Genomic DNA, 22,984 nt, shown 5'->3' with positions numbered 1-22,984 from the left:
CCTGCGACCCTGACAAGCGAAAATTGGATTAAAAATATACTAAATTAATAGTCGTCAAAATTATCGGCCGTACAAATGAATAATGGGGGGGGGGGGGGGGGGGGGTGGAGCTGGGCTGTTCCATGGCGGAAGTTAAAAATGCACGTCTTGTTTCTTGTCGGTGTTAATATTCAATAGTACAAACCGGATACAGGAGTATCCGTGTAGTGACAAGACCCATGGTTTACCTAAAAATGTTCTTAATTTCTTATTTTTCTTTTCAGTTATCTTTAAAGTCTGGTTTGGAGACAGACTGTTGTAACTGATGCTGATATAGCTTTTTTTTCATGAACGTTGTATCAGATTGCTGCAGTCGTTCAAAACAAAGAGATGGAAAGCCATAGTGACTAGGCTGGTTATCTCAGCAAAACTGAAATCGTTTATATATTTTTATTTATTTATTTTGTTTTTATTTTAGATGTTTAAAATTTAACACACAAATTGAGAGTCTCTAGATTTATAAATGTATTTTAAGTAAGTTATTACTTTTCCCCCCTACTGTCACTGCCCGGAAGTAAGTATCCTTTGTTTACATTGCGCATTTAACATAAATGTCCTTTCAAGTTAAAACGAAGCTTGTATGTTTTGTGTTAGTGAAATTGATGTGTTTTTTGCACACTTTTCAGTCTGTATGTTTGGCTTGCATGGCTAATATTATGAAAAGAAAACATTATCTTTTTAAACACCCGATTTCACTGGGACTCCATGTTTGACTGGTGAAGACTCAGTCACAGTTAACTGGTTGGGCAAATATAAAAAGACACGTCTTGCTGAACTCGACGTGTCGATTTGACTGAATCCTATCCTCTTTGCCATGTAAGCTGTAACTTTGGGGCCAGTGGACCAGGATCAGGATGGAGTGCACCGAAGCATCCACCAATGCTCTCCTGCTGCAACCTTGGCTTCCTGTCACCATCGATGGCTGGAATCTTCTGGTTAAGAGCTGCTTTAGGGGGACGACGTACCACATCCTTCTCACTGACTTGCACGGTGTCTGGGAAGAAACCATGCACTCGGCTGCCATCCAGAGCCGCGCTCAGGTGTGCATATTCTGATTTTAAAGCTTTTTGTTACACTTCTAGGTCCATCATGATTGATCCCAGTACCCGGTGAGATAATAATAATTCAAATATAGACATTTTTTGTCCATTTAACCAAAATATTGTTGTTTTTCAGGAGCTGAACAAGCGTTTGCAAGCCTCTGTCCAAGCGTTCTTCACACACCTATGCGAGGTGGTTCAACCCAGTTTGTCGGGAAGCAATCAACCACCTGAAGGCGAGGCTGGCATCACAGTAATGCAGGTGAATGAAGGTGGCTTAAACTTGAGGTTGAAGAGCAAGCTCGCAGGTCTGCCCTTTTTTTGGGAGTTTCGCTGCACTCCTGCTCCCATCACTGTGGTACGTTTGGATTTTTTCATGTTAGGAGTTGAGAGAAGTCCTACGGAGAAAGATAAGGTCCTCCTGAAATGTTTTTTCTGCTAGGTTTGTCTTCATCTGGTGCAGCCCTTGTTGTCCATGAGCCACCTGTTGCACCAGCAGGTGGAGCAACTGGAAGACTTGCTGCTAAGGAAGGATGCAGAGATCCAGGACTACAAAGAGAATGGAGCCACACTCAGCAGAGGTACAATCTGCTAGTTAATGCAGTGCATGCATTTACATAATGTCACCGCCATTTATATATATATACATATTGCTTTTACATATTTTCCCGAAGTCGTCAGTATACGTGGATGTTAATGTCATATGCGATGATGATGTCAGCATGGCTATTTTTAGAGGCCGTTTCACTCCATTTTATTTAACACATATTTGGTGTTGATAAAGGAATGGTGTACGAAATGGGGTTCTGTGCTCCATGTGTCCCTCCTCAAACGCACCTGGGTCAAATGATCATCTCCTCAGTGATAGCAATACTCATTATTTGATTCAGGTGTGTTGTAAAAGGGAGACATGGGAAAAAGTCTGTATTGTTGGCCGCGAGGTCTAGAGTTGGTGGCTCCTAATGTACGAGGAATGATGTTCTTGCCTAAAAATAAAATCCACAATTTTTTTTTCTACCCAAAATTCGGATAACCACGTTATATAGGCTTATAGTTGGATGAACCATATTAATATGAGCACGAGTGTTCCAAGCAAGTGCTCTGTGATTGTTTACTTCCGTATTTTAATCCGCCCGGACCATTTTGTCCAATGAATGAATGATATTTGCTCGTGTACGTTTTTTGTCAAACCGTGTTGCTTGCCAAAATTATATTTTGATTTCAACATTTGATCTATGTTCTATTTTTTAACAAAATATTGAAATTGGGCTCCTCCACATCATTGCATCCTCTTTTAATTCAGAATTTTTATTTTGTCTCAACTTTTCTAGAATCAGGTTACTCATTTTTCTCCCTCTCTTTTATTTTGTCTTTTGATCTCTGCTTTGATCAAATGACATTGGAAAATTGTTTGCCCCTTCTGAAGTACATTTGATGTCACAGTCAACATTTCCTAGCAATTTTAACACTTAATGTTTGTTCTTGTGTCCAGCACGCCTCCAGACGGACATTTTTGAGCGGCACACCTTCAAAGGTGACTTCCTGGCAAAGGTCAGAGATCAACACACTTGTCACAAGACCGCACTGTCACATCTTTTTCTCACTGTCCTCACAAAGCTCAGTGGACAATTGCGCGGTGTCTCTTTGCCTCCTGTCTGTAGCAGACATTTGTTTACTGTATGGAGGTGTGGAATTTCTTGTGTCTCTCTTTATGGAACGCTGGCTTCTCACATCTTTGTGGGCGCGTGTATGAGAGTGAGTGATTCAGCATTTTGTATCTACTCGAGGAATGTTCAAGGTGTGTCAGCCTGAGCGGTTTTTCATCACAGGTTTATTTTGGGTCACTGACTAAAGCACAGGTGTCAAAGTGGCGGCCCGGGGGCCAAATCTGGCTCGCTGCATCATTTTGTGTGGCCCGGGAAAGTCAATCATGAGTGCTGACTCTTTGTTTTAGAATCAAATTTAAATGATAGATATAGATGGATATTATATTTCCTGATTGTCCCCCTTTTTAAATCAATCATTTAATGTTTATCCATTTTTTTCTGTGTTTTCAGGTAAAAAATAATCTTGCAAAATCTAAAAAAATATAAAAATATTTTCTGTTTTCCACTTTAATACGGAACATAATGAAAATGGTTTCATTTTGAAATTAAAATCAATTATTAAATAAATTCTTTTCTCTTACTAGGAAAAAAAAACCTCAAATCTATAAAAAAAAAATTGAATACTTAGGGCTTTTAATCCAGTTCCTTCGATCAATTTATTTTTAAAAAATCAAAATATGATATCTAAAATGGTCCGGCACACGTAAAACCGAGTTGACATTAACGCGGCCCGTGAACCAACCCGAGTCTGACACTCTTGTAATAAAATATGGTGACTCTTCCTCTTAACCAATGGCACAATGAAAAAAATGTTCCGCATTGCAAAAAAATTCTAGTCACCAATCATCTCCTTTCACAGAGGACTAAGGGAATCAAAGAATATTTGCTGTTTTTAATGTTTCAAAAAATGATGAGAATTAAATGTAAAAAAGAAATAATAATAATACTAGAATTAAAGGATTTGTGGCCAAAAATTGTACTGTGGAAAGTACACAGGTTACTCGAGATGAAACATTAGTTGCGTTCATAACAAAAATATAACAGAAGTTGGGCCTGTTTTGAACACAAAATAATGAACAGCAGCAACTAGCACCTGGTTGGTACTATTTTTCTTTCTTGGCTGTCAACATTTGGTGAGTAAACACCGCAAAAGAAGGGGCAGACGAAGACTCAAGATTTGGTCTAAGGTGACAAATTCCACTGGGCAGTGACAAGGTTGCCTTCAGACCCAACTGAAATTGGAAGGTTGTTTGAAGAAAGAAAAAAGTTCCATTAAAGTGAGACCCACAGACTAGATTTAGTGTTGTGTGAGTGAAGGCGTTTAGGGTTTGTGTGCAATATTTATCAAGGTCTACTCACTCTAAAACTTTGTCGCTTTTTGTTTGGTGTCTTCTCCTTTGTGTGGGTGGTTCTCTGTTGCCATTGAATACTGTTTAAATCGACTGTGAATGAGTTTTGGCTCATTAAGGAATCGCTTTGAACTTACCTCCGCTTGATTGTAATTGGGTTGCCATGAGGAGATTGAGGTTGTTATGTATGTGTTGACCTGCAAGCACACAAATGCCTTCTCTTTTCCTCACCATTTCCAACTCCCTGGTGACAAACGAAGGGGTTCGGGACTGTGGTGAAATGACTGGTGGTTTTCCTCTTAAGCCACTTCCACTCTGTCCAGGTCAACATTGACTTGGTTTTTAAATTAGCCTGCTTGACTTGTACACATCATTTTCTTTAGGGTGACCAGTCCTGATTTTAATTCACCTCCCAAAATGTGCCAGCTGTGGTCAAAGTTAAAATCGGGACAGGAAACCTCATCTTTAAGATCGAGCTTCCTTAAACGTACAGTCAAGCTCAGTCTTCCTTAATCCATCACGTTTAGGATTTATTTGGACTTTTGCACTCCAAGAGTTCTACCCTTATGAAAGATGATGACGCCATCCTACTGTTCCAAGGCATTTCCAATATGAAATGCCTCCAAATGCAGGCCACAAAATTCTTTGTGGGGCTTCTTTTTACTATTTTCGGATGAAATACCTCGGCTATTCTTGGTGGCTTACTATATGCCAAGATTCTTTGCAAGCCACTGCACAATGCTCAAAATAATTTGGATATGACAGTCCAAAGTTTTACCGTTTCTTTTATTTATCGATCAATGAAAATAATTGAAAGTATACTCCTTCTGTTCAGGGCAAGGCTGTGTAATATAAAAACATAACACACTCATGAAACTGCAAAAAATGTCAGTCAAGTCCAAGGGTGTCAGACTCGTGTTGGTTTGCGGGCCGCTTTAGCGTCAACTTGATTTCACGTGGGCCGGACCATTTTAGATATAATATTTAGATTGTTTTTGATAATTGGATTAAAAGCCCCAAATATTCAGTTTTTTTTATAGATCTAAAACTGTTTAATTTAGCTTTTTTAATATATATTTTTAGATTTTACAAAATAATTTTTGAACTAATAACGTAAAAAATTGATGAAAAAATTACAATTATTGATTTAAAAGGGGGAAAATCAGGATATGTAATATACACCTCTACTCTTCATTTTAATTTGATCCTAAAACAGAAAGTCGGCACTCATGATTCACTTTCCCGGGCCACACAAAATGATGCAGCGGGCCAGATTTGGCCCCCGGGCCGCCACTTTGACACGTGCCCTAGTGGATTCTAACCTTCCTGTGTGTAGTTTGTATGTTCTGCCATGATCAGTTGTTGCAATGGTTATATATGGTACATGCATCATTTGTCCCTCATTTTTTTATGAAAAAAAATACAATTATTGATTTAAAAGGGATGCAATTCCAATAGAAAAAAATCTGCGGTTTGGTGATCCGCGATGTTCGAGGGATTACTGTACCATTAGATATGGATTATTTTCTATTTTTACCTAGACTTTTAAACTGGGTTTTACTGACAGTTTTAAATCATCTCTGATGAAACTTAGAGGCGTTCAGTTTTCGGTGAAAGAGCCTTATAAATCTGTCACTAGCAAGTAAGAACTGAGTGTCCAGCCTGCTAGATGTTTACAAGATATCTGTTGATTCTTGTCTTTGTCAAAGATGAAGGTTAATTCAGTGTCGGGACAGCTCGCTATAGATGACTTTTTGATTCAGGCCAGGAAGCTGAGGTCACATAGTGTGTGGAAAGAGTAAATACCAGGTCGGGAACAGAGATGAGACAAACTGAGCGAGTATGAGACTTGCTGGCACCAGCAAACCCCAGCCTGACACACTGTGCCTCCTAAGCCCCTCTTAGACAAACAACAGTTTCTAAAATCAGAGCCGCTAACTTGCTAATAATAACCAAATATCAACAGCCTTCCACGCCTCCCCTTTCCCACCACAAGAGTCAGGATTTTAGGGGTGTGGCCACCAGGTGAGCAACCTTTTATCATAGGGTTAAGGACCCTATGGCTCGGGAGCCACATGTGGGTCTTTTGATGGGTGCTTATGGCTCTGCTAAACTGTGAGCAAAAATCTGGACACTATGTCTAGAGTCGCTTTAATCTTCCAGTTTTTAATTCAACCTTTCTGCATGCATGCATGCATCCCATTGATTAGCATCAGGGTAACAATTTTGTCAACATAATTGTGGGACTATTTCTACTCTCAAAGGCAGTGAAATTACTAAAAAATGCACGCATTTTCATGTATTTTCACTTCTAGAAAATTCTGAGTATGGCTCTCAATGAATAACAATTGAAAATATGAATTGTTTATGGCTCTCTCTGTCAAAAAGGTTCCCGACCCCTGCTTTATCAAATTGAGGATGTTTTTCTGTCATAGGGGCAAAACACAACCATATTATCTTAATCTTCAAGCAGGACTTGCTGTTTTTTCATAGCCTGGTATGATGTATTATCACACCTACCAGTGGTAGGTTTAGGACAATATATCCGTTTTTGAGGTACAACTAACAATAATTTACCATATGAACTAATTGGATAATTAGGTCATAGGTCATGATGAATGGATTAATTGCAGAACTTTTTGCAAATATACCTTCACTAATTATTAATAGTAATAAAAAATACTAAATAATAAACAAGTGAATCTGTTTCAGGGGGGCTCTGGGGTCCTGGGTTCAAATCCAGGTCATGTCCATTTGTGTGGAGTTTGCATGTTCTCCCAGGACCTTCGTGGGTTTCCTCCGGGTACTTCGGTCTCCTCCTACATCCAAAAACATACTGAGTGTGCATGGTTGTCTGTCTCCTTGTTCCCCATGATGGGCTGGCCGCCGATTCAGGGTGTCCCCCGTCTCTAGCCTGGAGTCAGCTGGGATAGGCTCCAGCACCCCCCACGGCGCTAATGATGAGAAAGCGGTTCAGAAAATGAGATGAAAGGTTGTTTCAGGCATATTTTAAGTAATATTGAAGCCAAAGAACATGCAAACTCCCCACAGGAAGGTCAGAACCCACAGGCGATTGAACCCTCCATCTAACAATTGTGAGGCTAGCATGCTAACCACTCTTCCACCATGCCGCCTGCTGTTATCATGTATGACATTACCTCTACTCTGAGTGTTTATTGTTTTGTTTTTCACCCCCTTTTGTTACTTTCTTAAAGCAGGGATTGAACCCTGAAAGTCTAAAATGTCGTATTGACAGCAACAGAAGTGAAACCTTTATGAATTAAGACATATTTTAGTCATGCCATTCATATTGAATAGACATTTCATTTGAACTTTGAGGACTAGAAGAGAATGCTTATGTTTCAGTGCGCATGAGTCGTAAGAGCGCGTGTAATCGGTTCAGTATTTTTATGAATGGCCTTCAAACTAAGCATACAAAGTAATTGAGCTCAGCATTTCCTATCAATCAAAAGGGGCTGAAGGACATGTGATCTAGTGAGGAAAGGGGGCACTGTTTAATAAAAAATAGACTATAAAGTAGGCTTTCTGCTTGAATCCCTCCCACTCCCTCAGCACATTGGCTCCTCTGTGCCCAAAGCAGCGCCAAGACCCCCTGCCCTCAGGCATTTAAACAGACAAATCACCAAAATAAATCAATGCGAAACCTCGAAACCTGACCAAAGTGTGCCGAGGAGCCCCTCGGCTCCGAGTGAGAGCAGAAGACCACCAATTTCTGATGGTCAATATTTGAGGAGCTAATTTGGAGAGTGTGCACTATCCACTGGGGGAAATAAGGGCTTAGTGACTGGAGTGTTTTTCCTCTATCTCATAAAGGGGCGACAGCCACAATACCATTACTGAAGCCTTGATGATCCAATCCACCTTTAAGATAGGTTTTCCTCAACCTTGAGGCAAGGCACATTTTCTTGACATTACATAACAATTCTCTCAATTTACTTTACTCACTATGGAGTTTGGACTTCTTTGAATACAAAGCTGTTGTACTGAAAAGTAATTTATTGACATATCTTTGGTTAGGAATCAATGAAATAATGGAGTGTAACATACGTATCTTAATGAAGTGTCTCCTCATCAGACTCTTCCTGCACTTTGTTGTGAGCTTCGCGGTGTCCGAGACTTCGGGAGTGACCTTCGGGAGCTTTACAGGGCTGTGGCGGCGCACGGAAATTCACGCAAGCGCAAACTGGCCGAGCAGGAACATTCGGTAGCCACAGGTCCTGACCCTGCCATTTCCTCAGGTTTGTGAGATTTTTTTATGGAGTTGCCAGAAGACTTTTACATTGTGGGCTCTGTGCTGAATTCTTGAATTTCTTGGTTTTTGTTGAATATTTGTAGGTTTTAATTGAAATTATTTCCAGATTACAATTGAGGATTTGTTTCATTTACAAGGTCTTTAAATGTCAATCATCAATTACAGTGTTCCCTCGCTACTTCGCGGTTCAGCCACCGCGGACTCAGAGCGTCCCGGATTTTTTTTTGGAAAAAAAAATACAAATATTACATTAAGACAACATATTTTACACTTTTTTTGTTATAACATGAATTTCACTCTCTCTACTCGTGTTTTATATGGTGTACTGTATACAGGGGGTAAAAAAAAATAATATATATATATATTTGGAATTAAATTCAAATTAAGCATTTTTGAAGGGGAATCCCCACTTGGCGGAAATTCACTTATCGCGGGTGGTCCCGGTTCCCATTAACCGCGATAACCGAGGGAACACTGCATTTCAATTCCTTTTGACATCGTTGCCCATAAATAGAATATTTTTCATTGATGTAGTTTGTCGCATTGGTGAAATGGGTTTCTTTCAAAACTTAACATTAGACAATGATTTTTACATGTTTTCTTCTAGATTGATATTGCTCATTTAGCCATTTGTGAATGATTCAATATTTTGTGATGTACCCATTGGGAAAATGTATTAAAACTACTCCCACAGTTCATCGCCTAATCAGCAACTAATGCATTAGCAAATGACTGGACAACTATTTTAATAGATGATGAATTATTTAGAGACAATGTGGCCTAAAAATGTCTAAATTACTTTTTTGTAACCTCTCATTAGAAAACAGCCATTTTATTATTATTATTTTTCCAGGGGGAAAAAACTCAAACATTTATTCACCAAATTTTTCCGGGGTTACGTGTTTTTTCTCTGGGTACTCCAATGTCCTTCCACATCGTAACCCTAAGCAGTACGGAAAATGAATGAATGAATGAATATTGTTTGTGGCAAGAAGAAAGGTTTGTACAGCATTTAAGAGCCTTATTTTGCGTTGATATAATTTTTGGACAAGAGTTTTTATGTTTGAGGTTAAGCTATCATTTCCTCATCTGTTTAACTTTTTATTCTTGGATTTAATTTTGTTAATTTTCTTTTTTTTTTTTCCTTAAAAAGAATGTTAAGAACTGTTGTGTAATTAGATTAGAACTTTATTTCATCCCGTATTTGGCAAATTTCTTCGTTGCAGTAGCAAGACAGACAAAAGACATTGTAGACCTAGTTAAAAAATGTTGTTCAAATAGTTTTAGAGGCACAAGCCCTGAGTATAGTTTTTTCCCAATTTGCAGATTATATCTGGACATGCCAAACATGTCATCAAGTAAATCTGCAAATGTCAAATTTTGTCTCCAAAAAGGTCAAACTGTGTCTTTTGGATTTCACATCATTTAGGTGCTGAGGAAAAAGATGTCAGCGAGCAGAACCATAGCAGTCCAGTGAAGGAAGCTGGAAATCAAGTAGAACAAACTTCCACGGCACAGCAGCAGGTAACTTTTCACAAATACACGAGTATTACAATATTTAGATGCAGTGGTGCTTGATCTCATCCTTTTTTGTCCGCATCGTGGAAGTTACTGCTATGCCCATCAAATGCAAACATTTCAATATCACACTATTTTACCTTTATTAGGTTTTATTTTTAGTCACACAGAAACTGTTGCCTGCCATTAGTCTTCATTCATTGTGTAAATGAAAGAAATAGCGCCATCTGTTGCTTGACATTTTATCAAACTAATCATTAAACATTCATTTTTTTGGTTAGCGTCCTCCTGTAAATGATTCCAACTAATGTAGCCATTTAAAAAAATGCATTTGGTATAAATACAAATAAAAATTGCATTAAATAAAACTACTGTAATGACAAAACATTTTCTTTAATCGTTTAAAAAACTTTCAATTAATATTCTTCCCAAATTATGAACTTATTAACATATTTTTCATCAAAATAAAGAAAAAAATGTCCAAAATGTTTGAATTTGGCTTGTTGAATTTAGTTTTTGTAAATATATATATATAAAAAAACCATAAACAATGTTTATACTTAATTATGAAATGACTAAAATATATTCCACAGCTGGTCACCTGTGGCCGTGCTGAGCGAGCGTCGACCAAAGCAAAGAAGAAGAAAGCAGTGGGATTGTTTAAATGAGCGCTTTTGTTAAAAACACTTTTTTTAAAAAGGACATTTTAATTGAGGTTGTTTTAAATATATTTTAATCTTTTAGACTCAATTTTAATAAATTGTTATGATTTTAAAATGGGAAGTAGGCCTATCATGTGACTTCAAATGTAAATAAACCACTTTTTTATTGAATCAAACAAGCTGTTTGCTGGATTATGTGCCCCAATGTCTTCCTTGTATTATTTTATATTATATTAAAGTATAACTAATGAACCTAACACTGTTAGAAGAACTTTTTATTTTATTACTTATTTATTATTTTATTCAAATTACTTGAAACAGTCCATTGTTTTCATTTTTCGTACTTTCGCCCCAATAATTTTTCTCAAGAGGAGCGAGTACAACACTTTAAAAATTAAATGGTTAAAATTGTCCAAATGTTGTTGTTTTTTTTTGGTGGGTTCTCCTTGAACGTCAATGGATTTTAATGGGAAGGGTTTGGTCAAAAATATTTATATAATCTAGCCTAAAAAAAAGATTTTTGGGGGGTAGATTTCAAAAGTATTATTTGATGGAAAGAAATTGCTGAATTTTGATTACAAAAAGTAGGCTTTAAAGTTTAAATTGCCACTCTAACTTGATGTTTACTCTCAAAGTAAGCAATAAACAAAGATAATTACACGTAGTGTTTTTGGAGCAACTCTATTTCCTCTGTTGGCTCACAATGAGTAAACCTTTGGCAATTGGCATTCATGTGGCAGTGTTGGTCTTTAACGTATTGACTCGCTTTTACGGTGATCGACGTCCAATTGTCCTTTTGAACTAGTCTTTAAATTGCATGGACACCTATTACCGTCAAAGGCACTGAATAAGTTAACAAACAGCGATCTGAATAAAAGCTGTGCATCAGGTTCCATAGAGACTAACAATCCCTACAGGCATATAGTCTTTATCCTCTGCGAAGAATGACAAATGTCCCTACTGTACTTGTAGAATGTTGCATTGTGGTATTTTTCCCCATAAAGATGAATCAAAATGTAAAAATAAAACATTGTATATAATGATATTTTTTGTATGGCAAAACATTATGTTTATTTTACAGTCATACATCTACTTACGGAATTAATCGGTTGCAGAACTTTTTCGTAACTTGAAAATTTCATATGTAGAGCAGTACCTTATATGTAAAGTCTCTAATTTGTTCCACGGTCCTCACACAATTACCGACTAAACCCGTTTTAAATTGGTCAAAGTGTCCCAATTTTGTATAAAAGATGTGAGAAACACACAAAAATGAGAGAAAATATATCTATTTTCTACCAAGACAGAAAGTTTGTGAAAAGCATTTATTTGGTTTTTGCTGTTGAAATGCTCGCTTCTGAACTTCTCATTTATTTCCTCCTGTATTTTCGAGTGTTCCATTAACTTTAGAAAGTTTGTTTTTATGGCCCTCGACCAACTTGTCATTGTTCTCTTCGCTGACCACTTCTTTTCATTCGCACTGGCAATTTTCTTGGGAGGCATGATGGTAAAAACAGAAGCAGCAGGTTTATCCACACTTGGAAAAATTCAACAACAAAAAACACAGTCCGAACTCTGTGACGATGAACAGTAGTCAAAAGTATATAAGAGAATCTCAGCTATTTGCAGGGTCTGAGGAGATGGACAATCATTCATGCTCCTACTCATGGATAGTTTGGAGTGTTCAATCAGCCTACCCAGCATGGCTTTGTAAAGTGGGAGGAAACCAGAGTACCTGGAGAAAATCCACACAGATCCAGGGAGAACATGCAAATTCCACACCGGTGGAACGACCTGGATTCGAACCCAGGACCCCACGTCGGTGAGGCATATAGGCTAACCACTCAGCTGCCGGGACTCTCAGGAATAAACAATACGTAATTGCTAATATTTAATTTTCTATGTAAATGACCATAAATAGCCCCCCAAAAAGGGTTTAATGTCTAACTAACGAGCTGACTGGCGACCATTCTAGGTTGTAATATGCCTTTCAACCGAAGACAGTTGGGTTGGGCTCCAGCAACCCCCGCAACCATAACCAGGATGGGCAGTATGGATGGATGGATGGATGGATGAATGAATGAATGAATGTATGTGAAACAACCGGTAAGTAGCTTATTCTAATGTTAAGATCAAAACTTGCTAAAGCAGGGATGGGCGAACTATTCCAACCCATAAAGAGGCCGGCCACCTTTTCACCAATTTGGCGTCCTGCAAGTGCAATCAGCGAATTGCACTCAGGTGCTTCTTGTTTTCTGCCGTAATCTCATTGGTTAAAGTGCCTTTGCTAGATCGGTTGCAACAAAAACCTCCACCCATACCGGCCCTTGGGACCTCTTTGCCCACCCCTGCACTAAAGACTGCTTTGAAATGTCTTGGGAACCGAAAAACTACAGAACATTAGCCAGCGTTGTATCTGTTAAAAAAATCATGTTTTTTATTTTTTTTATATAAGTTATCAGTTTGTGTACCCAAGTGATCAGCGCATGGGTCTCAGTTCTGTTGTTGAGGGTTTGATCCCAGGCAGGTCCATATGGTGTGGAGTTTGCATGGATTTTCTCCGGTTTCCCCCCAGATCCAACGCACGATAGGCTACTATGTGAGGTGTTAACTTAGCCCCCTCGTGGTGGTGGGGTTCACTTGCCTGATTTCAGTGCAAGCTCATTTCCCGCTGGTGGCAGTATGATTGTGAGTGCGAATGGTCGCCTGTCTCTGTGTGCCCTATGGCTGACTGGCGATCAGTCTAGGGCAGGGGTAGCCAAGTCCGGTCCCCGAGAGCCCCTATCCAGTCTGTTTTTCATATCTCCCTCCTCTACCACACCTGAATCAAATGATCAACTCATCAGCATGCTGTCCAGAAGCTTCATACCAATTCCAAATATTTTGATTCGGGTGTGTTGGCGGAGGGTGAGGGACTGGATAGGGGCTCTCGATGACTGGACTTCGCCACCCCTGGTCTGTGGTGTAATCTGCCTTTTGCCCAAAGTGGACCAACCTAGATTCGAACCCAGGACCCTGGAACTCTGAGGAACAAGGCACTAACCACTCAACTACCAGACCATCTAGTTCTAGGGTTAATTATTATCAACTTTTTTTTCTTCCTAAAGAGACTGTGAAATGAGAGTAATGTCATCTTAGTCATTTGCGTTAGCATGGGGAATTTGCTCCCCCCCTTCTTGTGGACTCGCCCCCTAGCCAGCAGTGCAAGGATGGGAAGTTCCACGTCGGTCAACGTCACCCACCCACAGAGCGGAGTGGAGACTGACTGACTGACTCACCTGCATGCACACTGGCAAACATGTGCCCCTTGGTGGGGGCGGGATGGTGTGGGGATGGTGTCGAGGGGCACCTTGTATGCGGGCGTCCTTGCACATGAAGCCACAGCGGGGACACCCTTTGACCGCCGCGCGCCTCCGTGTCTCTGTGCGAGACCGCTTTGAAGGCGCCTGCCAAGACAAACTCCCCTGGCCGCCTATTTATGCCCCTGCCTCCAAGCGCCCCCGGGACACTCGATTGTCGGCAGCGGGCTGGCAGCATCCCTTTTCGCACCTGGAATGCCAACTCGGGGGCACTCGGGTGGATGCCCCGCGCCGTCCACGCCCGAGTTCTAGTGCCCGGTGGCTCAAGCGTTGTTTGACCTGGGGGCGTGTGTGGCGGGGCTGGGATGCCGCTGCCGTGGCTGCTATGCTTCGCCGGGTGCGCCTGGCTCCTGACGCCGGGCTGCGGGTCCTGCGGGCCGGGTCGCGGCTACGGCAAGAGGCGCTCGCCGCGGAAGTTGGCACCGCTTGCTTACAAGCAGTTCAGCCCTAACGTGGCCGAGAAGACGCTGGGGGCTAGCGGGAGGTACGAAGGGAAAATAACCCGGAGCTCCGAGCGCTTCAAGGAGCTCACCCCCAACTACAACCCCGATATCATCTTCAAGGATGAGGAGAACACAGGTGCGGACCGTATGATGACCCAGGTAAGGGGGATGAGAACTTTTCCACTTTAGTCCCAAGTGAATGAAACTCGGAACTCGATTTTTTGGTGCCCTTTGAGCAGTCTTGAGACGCGTGGACGCCGTTATCTTCGCGACATTCCTTGTTGACTCAAGGCTGGGACGGCTTTTTGTTGTGTCTTGGCAATATGCGATATTCAATGCTTCATTATTCAAACTTAACGTGCAGGAGGGGGCGAAAAGTGAAAGACATTAACTGCAATGAAAATGGCTTTTGTTTTGACCTCACAGTCAAAATGAATTGGACGCCTATTGCCGTCAGTGGGGCATGTTACGCAAGTGACTATATAAGTATTTCCTCACTACTCACTACATATAATTTTGTTTACTAAGTTTAACATGATCAGTTTTTTTCTTTTCATTTTCTGAACACCTGTATCTTCATTAGGGTTGCGGGGGGTGCTGGAGCCTACCCCAGCTGACTCCGGGCACAAGGAAACATACAAACATTCACCCCCACACTCATACCTAGAGGGCAATTTAGAGTGTCCAATCAGAACTTAAAACATTTAACTTGAAAGACAAACGGCTATTTTTTTTGTCATATATAAAATGTTTTGATTAACTTCATCTCTTAACTATTTATGTAAGAAGTAGATATGTTTTAGTTTAATTATGTATTAGATATTGTGAGAATATAAATCAAAGTTTTTAAATTATTAATAGTTATTGTGGGCAGCCCTGTGACACGAGTGGTTACCGCGTTGGCCTCACAGCTTTGGGGTTCTGGGTTCACTTCCAGGTCATGTCCACTTGTGGGGAGTTTGCATGTTCTCCCCAGGTCACCTTCCAAAAACATGTATGGAAGGCTGATTGGACACTTTAAATTGCCCCTAGGTATGAATGTGAGTGCGAATGATTGAAACGATTCAGGGTGTCCCCCGCCTCTGGCCCCGAGTCAGCTGGGATAAGATCCAGCACCCCTCGCGACCTTAATGAGTGGTCCAGCAAATGAGAGGAGATAATACTTTTTCATATGAATACGTTGGTTTCAGTCATTTTCAAACATGACTTAATCCTGGTGCTTGAGCCTATCCCAGCTAACTTCAGGCAAAATAACCACTGCACCTCATCTCATTTTCTGAACCGCTTCAACCTGATTAGGGTCGCGGGGGTGCTGGAGCCTATCCCAGCTGACACCTTGAATCACTGGCCTCTCCGATCGCAGAACCACTGCACCATCGGGTGCTAATCAATGTATAATTATGTTATGAAAACTAAATGAAATAAAAATGAATGAAAACAGGAATACACACTGGTTATGGCCTTTGTCATAACTAAAAACATGCCCCGCTTCCCACCAGCTATTCAATTAATTGCATTGAATTTGCATGGCTGACTGTCAATGCTTTCCATTCCTCTTGACTTTTGACTTTTATTCGCCTCTCCTTGTCAAAATGAATTAGACATCTCGCATCATCATTAGCAACCAATAAGTTCAATGAATGGCCTTTAAGAGTAACAACAACAAAAAAAGTCTGAATCCATAAAGAAAAGGGTTAAGGGGGATTAACTGACTTCTTTTACTAACTACCACAGTACATACAATGTGCACACTTCAACTGCTATCTGACCTGGAAGTGAATGAGTTAACTCTTGATTTGCGCATACTCAATATGTTGTCTTTCGATTTGACTCGATATATGAATCCGGCCTGTGCATTATTTTTAACGTGCCTTTGCGCAATTTACGAGCTCCTGCATTGCATAGCACACAGTCCGACTGTTTGTCTTTAACGGTTGCGTGTTACTTTTAGGTTGTTTTCTCAGCGCGAGCAGACAGAAATAGCGAGTGCACTTTGAAGCCGTAATGAAAGTGAATTTTTCACCCCTTGCCTTTTTTTATTCGCTTTTTCCTGTCGTGAATACAGAAGTTCCTGTTCCAGAAGCCCCACTTAATCACTTTGTGGCGACACAAACGTGTAACTTTACTGCGGTCAAATTCATATGATCACCGCAGAGGAGAAACTGTCAACACGTTAGACTCGGAGAGCGAACCATCGTTGACGCGTCGATCGGGAGGTGCGCAAAGGTGCCGATTGTCAGCATGAGTGTGCAATGTTTGTGTAGCCGGCGGTTTGCTCCTCAAACCACTGTGCGTGTGTGCTAAATGGAGCGTCTAATTTATGAAGTCTGACCACGCTGAGAAAACACCAATGTTCGAATCCACGGGAGCTGTGAAAAGGCAACTGTGGTCATTGACGGGGGCTATTCTTATCACAGCTACCGTTTTATATTGGATTTAATCCTGGCCTTTTACCCTTCAGAGACTTGAGGGCCCACAAACCTAACCATAACCCCCTGCTCCGAAATGATCTTTGTCAATATGCAGATGGACCATATTTGTATGAAAAAACAACATGCTAGTCTTAAATTTCTCTGTATTTTTATCTCTACGTCAAGGGGTGTCTAAACTTTTTAGAACACTGGGGTCAGGCTCCAAAGGTCAATCACTTGGTTCTCTTTCTGGTTGACGACGCTAGCTAAATTTGTGACACCTTTTATTGTTTGTGGACATTATCAGAATGTGTATTGACTGTATATCATTTTAGATTTTTTGTGTGTTTTTTTTGTCTGTGGGATTATTAATTGCAGATGTGTAAGACATGTTAGCTGAAATGCTTAGTTCTACCAACTGTTCCATCTAAATACTGTATACAGAAATTCGAAATATGAAATTATTTTCTTTAAATTTAAGTAACACAATACAACTGTAGATGTTAAAGAGTAGGATTTGCAATTTGGCTTTCGCAAATATTCCTTTTTTTGGACTTTTTGTCATTGTTGTTTGAATTACACAAACTTTCTTGGGTGTTGAAGTGAATTGATGAACTTCCTTCATTCAAAAAGAATTGTGGCCATGGTGGAAAATTACAGAAGTATATATCACGTCTTTTTAGTGGGTGTTTGTTATAATTGGATTCAAGGATATTCTAGGATGATTTTTTTTAGAATACCACGCTTCATTTAATAACAAAAACTATCTACCTAATATAAATGACCTTCATGTCAAAGACAATTCCTCAAAGTATTTACATATGCAATTGAGACATTTTTTTTGGACCACCGATGTCGACGAAAATAATGTTTAACCAAAGAAAATGACTGCTTGTAAGATCAAGTATTTTGTGACATCAGTTAGACTAGACACACACACACACACACACACACACACACACACACACACACACACACACACACACACACACACACACACATACACACTCATGGACTTGAACATAGAGGCATGTGATAGTGAGTATTAATGATGTAATGAAAAAGGAAAGGCCACCTGGGATACTCTTATTTGATTGGCCAAAATAGCATGGCGATGTTGGCAATTACCGAGCAATTTTATTTCCAAACCTATTAAAATGACATAAAAATATGAAAACACAGTTAAAATATGAATAGGCCATATTTTGTGAAGTAATTGTATTCACAGAATGTGTTGTAAAACAAAAAGAAAATGTACAATAGCTTGAAAACTCAAATAGGATTGGACGTCTATTGCTGCCAATGGCACTGAAGCTTTCATAATCAGTCAATGACTGTGAATGAAATAACCTACCGGTTGCCTCATTTTCAGCTACAACTCTCAGCCAATGGCGAGCCAGACGAAGAGTTCAGATAGCATCTTTATTAGCGGCGTTGTAAGCGGGCAAATTGGAGGGGGGTGTCAATGGGCCTTCTCACCTTGTGTTGGCTTAACCAGACAGCCGAGGTCCACACGGCACCCCCGACAACGTTCGTCATAAACTTAGACTCGTAAATGTCACCACTTTGCCATTCGGATCAAGCCCAGAACTCAACTCGCCGTCTGTTTCGCAGCGCTGCAAAGACAAGCTGAACTCTCTGGCCATCTCGGTGATGAACCTCTGGCCCGGCGTCCGGCTGCGGGTCACCGAGGGCTGGGACGAGGACGGTCACCATTCGGAGGAGTCGCTCCACTACGAGGGCCGTGCGGTGGACATCACCACCTCGGACCGGGACAGGAACAAGTATGCCATGCTGGCTCGACTGGCGGTGGAGGCGGGCTTCGACTGGGTCTACTACGAGTCCAAGGCCCATATCCACTGTAGCGTCAAGTCTGGTGAGTTATGTCCCACATCCAGAGTGATAAAATTTGATTGTTGTTTTCATATCATAAAGTAATTTGCTTAACTTAATGAAAGGGTGCATCTCAGTCAAGTGGAGTTGTCAAGAATTGGCCTCACAATTAACCCAAAAATAATATGTTGATCAGACTCAAATATTTGTTTCTGCCTTAAAACCATTGCCACGACAGCCATCTTGTCCCCCTTTATTGGAATAAAACATTTAGATTTTTGACATTTAAAAAAAAAAAATAAGTGGTTGCTACAGATAGCCTGAAACAAATTCAAAATCATCATTTGTTCGTGCCCATAATGCTGCTTGGTTATTTTGCTTGCCTCTGCAAACAGTTGAATGGGTAATTCCACTAAAATGGATCAAATTTGAATATAGTTTTTACATTTAAATTCTTGGCTTGGGCGGCCGGCGCATTAGTGGTTAGCACATCGGCCTCACAGTCTGGGACATGGGTTCGAAACCTGGATCCAATTGAATCATATCGCCGATGATTAAGCAATGGTCACCCATACCAGTGACAATTATAATAATTATTCCAACTAAATCACACGCTAATTTTTCACAAAAAAATGGAATTCCATGCAAAGTTCAGTGCAAAAAGCACTACTAATATTACTAGTAAACCTAAATACTAATTGCATCCAGTTAGTTTTTTCCTCTCTTCATTTCTATATACTGTAGAAATGGTTGTTTCAAAAGAAGTCTTCAGTGTGTGTCAGGCAAAATAAAAACATAAACAAACTATTGTTCAATTTAGGTGTGGATTACAGTGAGTTTCATTGAAAAATGACCAAAAAAAGAGCTCTAAAAATGACCAAAAGAGCAGCAGTCACGTTTGAGCTTGACATATACAAATCTGCTACAGTTATCAAGGTTTGTAAACTAAACGCCTTGACTGTTATGTCGCTTCATGCCCGGCGACTAAAACACTTGCAGCCTTGAAAGTCTGTCGCCTGGGCGTGCAGACAAGACAAAAAGGAGCTATACCGTCCGTCGCTTCCTCAATGCTGTCCTTCTTCTCTCTGCTTCGACTCACTAACGTTTCCACCATGTTTCTTTTCTGTTCCCCTTCCTTTATCCGCTGACTTCTTCCCGACGATGACGAGCTCGCAGCTTTGCAAAAGCAATGTGTGACGCAAAAGTGCAAGCGAAAAAGTAAAGCGGATTCACGTACGTGAACACATACTCTGAGTAGTAACTGAAGTTCTCCTTTTCTTACCCTCTTTTCCTCCTTTTTTCTCTTTTCTCTCAGATCGGGTTGCGAGGGTGCACTCCTTGACCTGATTACAAGGGCAACCAATCAAGTTGGTATCAAATCTCCGATTTCATTTTTAAATGTTTTCTAAATATCGCAATCAATGCTTGGTTTTAATGTACACATTCTTTTGTTACTAACTACGACAACAGATGCTGTATATTAGTCCAAAAATCATTTTTTGACCTCTAAAGTGTGCTTGACTGTTACATTGACCGTGCTAAGCGTCCAATTCATTTTGAATGGGAATTTATCAATAACACTGAAAGATGAGCATTCACAACCCAATCTCGCATCCCCTAATTTGAATTACAAAGACAATTGATGAGAAAAGAATTGGAAAATAAATTAACTCATTCACTACCATTGACAGCCATCCTATTCATTTGCAATGGGAGGCCTGGCAGACATTGTTGCCATTTTTCCATCAACTTGTGCCTTTGCAACCATAATTCTAGCTGATTTATGCGTTTTTAAAAATTATTATTATTCTTGACCCCCTCATGCCTATTCTTGCGTATTGCATTTTGAATAACCTATCATGATTCAGCATCCAAGTTCTATTATTTATTATTATTTTGACGTCAATTGTTTTTTTTTGTTAACTTCAAACCACTGGTGTACTAATAACAATTAAAAAATAGATTTGATTATTTTGAGCGTGTCCGGTTCAGCTTAGACACGGAGAATTGAAATCAGTCATTTTATAAGGCTCTCGTGTGCGTTAGCTCTATTCAAATTGGGGAAAAAAACATTTGCATTTGCGCTTTTCCACTTCTTAGGACAAAAATATGTGATTGGGGCATCCCTAATATACAGTAACAAAAGAAATGGCTGAATGTTAAGACTAACCATATGTATACATGTACATCTATGTGCATGTATGTATGTATATGTATGTATATATATGTATATATGTGTGTGTATGTATATATATATATGTATATATATGTAGAAATTTCCCGAATACGGGATGAATAAAGTTATTTAATCCAATCTAATATATATATAATTAAATGTTAGCAATTACATTATGAATTTGGTCCACCACTGAATGCTGGTGGAAAATACAAACATAAATCAGACAAATAGCTCTGATCCAAATGCATGATTAAAATAGTTAAAGGCGTTAATTAATATGTTCACTCCTGCTATAATGTCTTTCTATGGTTTGACCGGCTTTAAGGTACTCTCAAAGAAGAGTTTGAAAGCCCTGAATTAGACGCTACCTGACTTGTTATCACATGTACACCTCATTGTGTTCCAGACCACTCAGTGGCAGCCAAGACTGGAGGTTGTTTCCCGGGCGACGCCTCGGTCACGATGGAAAACGGCCTCCAGAAGCACATCCGAGACCTTCGCCCCGGCGAGCGAGTCCTGACCCTTTCCGCCAGCGACGACGGATTCAAACTGGTGTACGGCCCAGTCTTGACCTTTCTGGATCGCGACCCTGGCACCCGCAAGCTCTTCTACACGCTGGAGACGGAAGGCGGGACCAATCTGTCTCTCACCGCCGCCCACTTGCTGTTTTTGTCTCAGGGTAACTGTTCCGAGGGGTCGGCGCCCAGGCCCGACTCCCTCAGGACGGCGTACGCTTGCGACGCCCGACCCGGCCAATGCGCGTTGGTGGCCGGCACCGGCGGACGGGGGACTTTTTCCCGCATTGTTAGGGTCACAGTGACGGAACGGAGGGGGGCTTTCGCTCCTCTGACTCCACAGGGGTCCCTAGTGGTAGATGGAATGGTGGCGTCCTGCTACGCGGTGGTGGAACAGCATTCGTTGGCTCACTGGGCCTTCTCGCCTCTCAGGCTGATGCACAGCTGGACTGGCAGCAGTGGTTACCGTGGCGACGGGGTCCATTGGTACGCTGAGGTTTTACACTGGCTGGGGGGTGTGCTGCTGGATTCTGGACACCTTCATCCGATGGGCGTTACACCCAAATGAGGAGATAAAGTGAAATGAAAAGACAATTGAGTTATTTAGATCGCTGCTAAGCATCATGGGAGTCACTCAAAGATGAAAAAGAACGTCGGTGTCGAACGGCGAGTTAAAAGTCGGTTATCATAAGCCCCCATTAACCCCTCAAACATGCTTTTATCGGGATTGAAGTCTACTGAAATGAAAGGTTGCACATGAGATAGGTGATACAACTATAATAATGCAATACTGTCTTTTTTTATTCTTATTTCTCATAAACTCAACTGAAAGAAGAGTTTTCCCATTTTCACGAAAAGCCTATTTCTCTCCAAAATGTACTTTTTTTCCACATACTGTCAGTGAATGGTTCTTTTTTTGGGAATTTTTAATCGACACAAAATTTCAAGTTCCCTCACATTTAATTATTATCAGCCATTAAAAAATATATAGTTTAGTATAAGTAATGTATATGTTATAGTAGTTTGCAAACTCCCAAACTGGAGCTGGGATGCAAATAATCGCTAATTTAAAACGATAATTTAAGCACAGTTTTTCTGTTAAATTAAAATCTAGACCCCTTGTTTGTGTTATTTCAATATCCTAATTAATGTATTGCGTAGATAATTCCGTCGGACTGTATATAAATTTCAATTGAATTGAATTATTATACTTATATTCTATTAAGTACAATGACTATTAACCACAAAGTGACAATAACACAAACAGACAAATAAATAATCAATAGATAGTAACTAATAAATGACCAATAAATAAATAGTCAACATAATAAGTAGTCAACAAAAGAAATAAGTAGGCAAGTGCACAAATAACAATAACAAACTAACCGATAAATAATACCATATTTGAGAGAAATATGCTTTTTGTTCCAAAGAAAAGGTCTTAATAGAAACAGTGTTTTAGTATTTGCATTTTTGTTCCATTTGCAGTATTACAGTATTCTTCCTTTTCCTTTTCAAAACCTTGTACGTAATAATGAGATCTATCTGAGACCCATTCCTAAGTATTTATGCTCTCCTTGTTTACATCAACATGAAGCGTGGTGGGAGTAGTTTCTATAATATTTATTTTTTTGGAAATAAATCCATGAAAAGTCATTCTTTCTTTACTGCCCTCTTGTGGTGCTTTTTGCACACTACACACACCTGCCTGGAAAAAGCGTCCATGAATGACATGTAAATGACATGAAACCACGAG

General features: G+C 40.2%; 2 protein-coding genes across 2 annotated transcripts; both read left to right on the top strand.

Moving 5' to 3' along the window:
* Positions 1 to 175: 175 nt before the first annotated feature.
* nhej1 (nonhomologous end-joining factor 1) lies at positions 176 to 10,680 on the top strand. Its single transcript, XM_077719928.1, has 8 exons — positions 176 to 553; positions 861 to 1,079; positions 1,216 to 1,437; positions 1,522 to 1,660; positions 2,572 to 2,630; positions 8,132 to 8,294; positions 9,738 to 9,832; positions 10,420 to 10,680. Exons 2-8 carry the CDS (start codon positions 894 to 896, stop codon positions 10,492 to 10,494), a joined length of 939 nt encoding a protein of 312 aa, XP_077576054.1. The 5' UTR covers positions 176 to 553; positions 861 to 893; the 3' UTR covers positions 10,495 to 10,680.
* Positions 10,681 to 13,753: 3,073 nt separating this feature from the next.
* On the top strand, positions 13,754 to 22,884 carry LOC144206674 (indian hedgehog B protein-like). Its single transcript, XM_077731768.1, has 3 exons — positions 13,754 to 14,449; positions 18,316 to 18,577; positions 21,120 to 22,884. The coding sequence occupies exons 1-3, from the start codon at positions 14,153 to 14,155 to the stop codon at positions 21,794 to 21,796; spliced, it is 1,236 nt and encodes a 411-aa protein (XP_077587894.1). The 5' UTR covers positions 13,754 to 14,152; the 3' UTR covers positions 21,797 to 22,884.
* The last annotated feature ends 100 nt before the right edge of the window (positions 22,885 to 22,984 follow it).

Source organism: Stigmatopora nigra, chromosome 1 (genome assembly GCF_051989575.1).
Source record: "Stigmatopora nigra isolate UIUO_SnigA chromosome 1, RoL_Snig_1.1, whole genome shotgun sequence".
Classification (NCBI taxonomy): domain Eukaryota; kingdom Metazoa; phylum Chordata; class Actinopteri; order Syngnathiformes; family Syngnathidae; genus Stigmatopora; species Stigmatopora nigra.
Note: the sequence above shows the minus strand (reverse complement) of the source record. Positions and strands in the feature narration are given on the sequence as shown.

What these genes read in the sequence shown, in the direction of transcription:
- nhej1 (XM_077719928.1), top strand. Translation starts at nt 894, where the DNA reads ATGGAGTGCACCGAAGCATCCACCAATGCTCTCCTGCTGCAACCTTGG. An exon ending in TGACCCTGCCATTTCCTCAG is followed by an intron (nt 8,295 to 9,737) that starts GTTTGTGAGATT and finishes CACATCATTTAG; the next exon opens with GTGCTGAGGAAAAAGATGTC. An exon ending in CTTCCACGGCACAGCAGCAG is followed by an intron (nt 9,833 to 10,419) that starts GTAACTTTTCAC and finishes TATATTCCACAG; the next exon opens with CTGGTCACCTGTGGCCGTGC.
- LOC144206674 (XM_077731768.1), top strand. Translation starts at nt 14,153, where the DNA reads ATGCCGCTGCCGTGGCTGCTATGCTTCGCCGGGTGCGCCTGGCTCCTG. An exon ending in CGGACCGTATGATGACCCAG is followed by an intron (nt 14,450 to 18,315) that starts GTAAGGGGGATG and finishes TCTGTTTCGCAG; the next exon opens with CGCTGCAAAGACAAGCTGAA. An exon ending in CCACTGTAGCGTCAAGTCTG is followed by an intron (nt 18,578 to 21,119) that starts GTGAGTTATGTC and finishes ATTGTGTTCCAG; the next exon opens with ACCACTCAGTGGCAGCCAAG.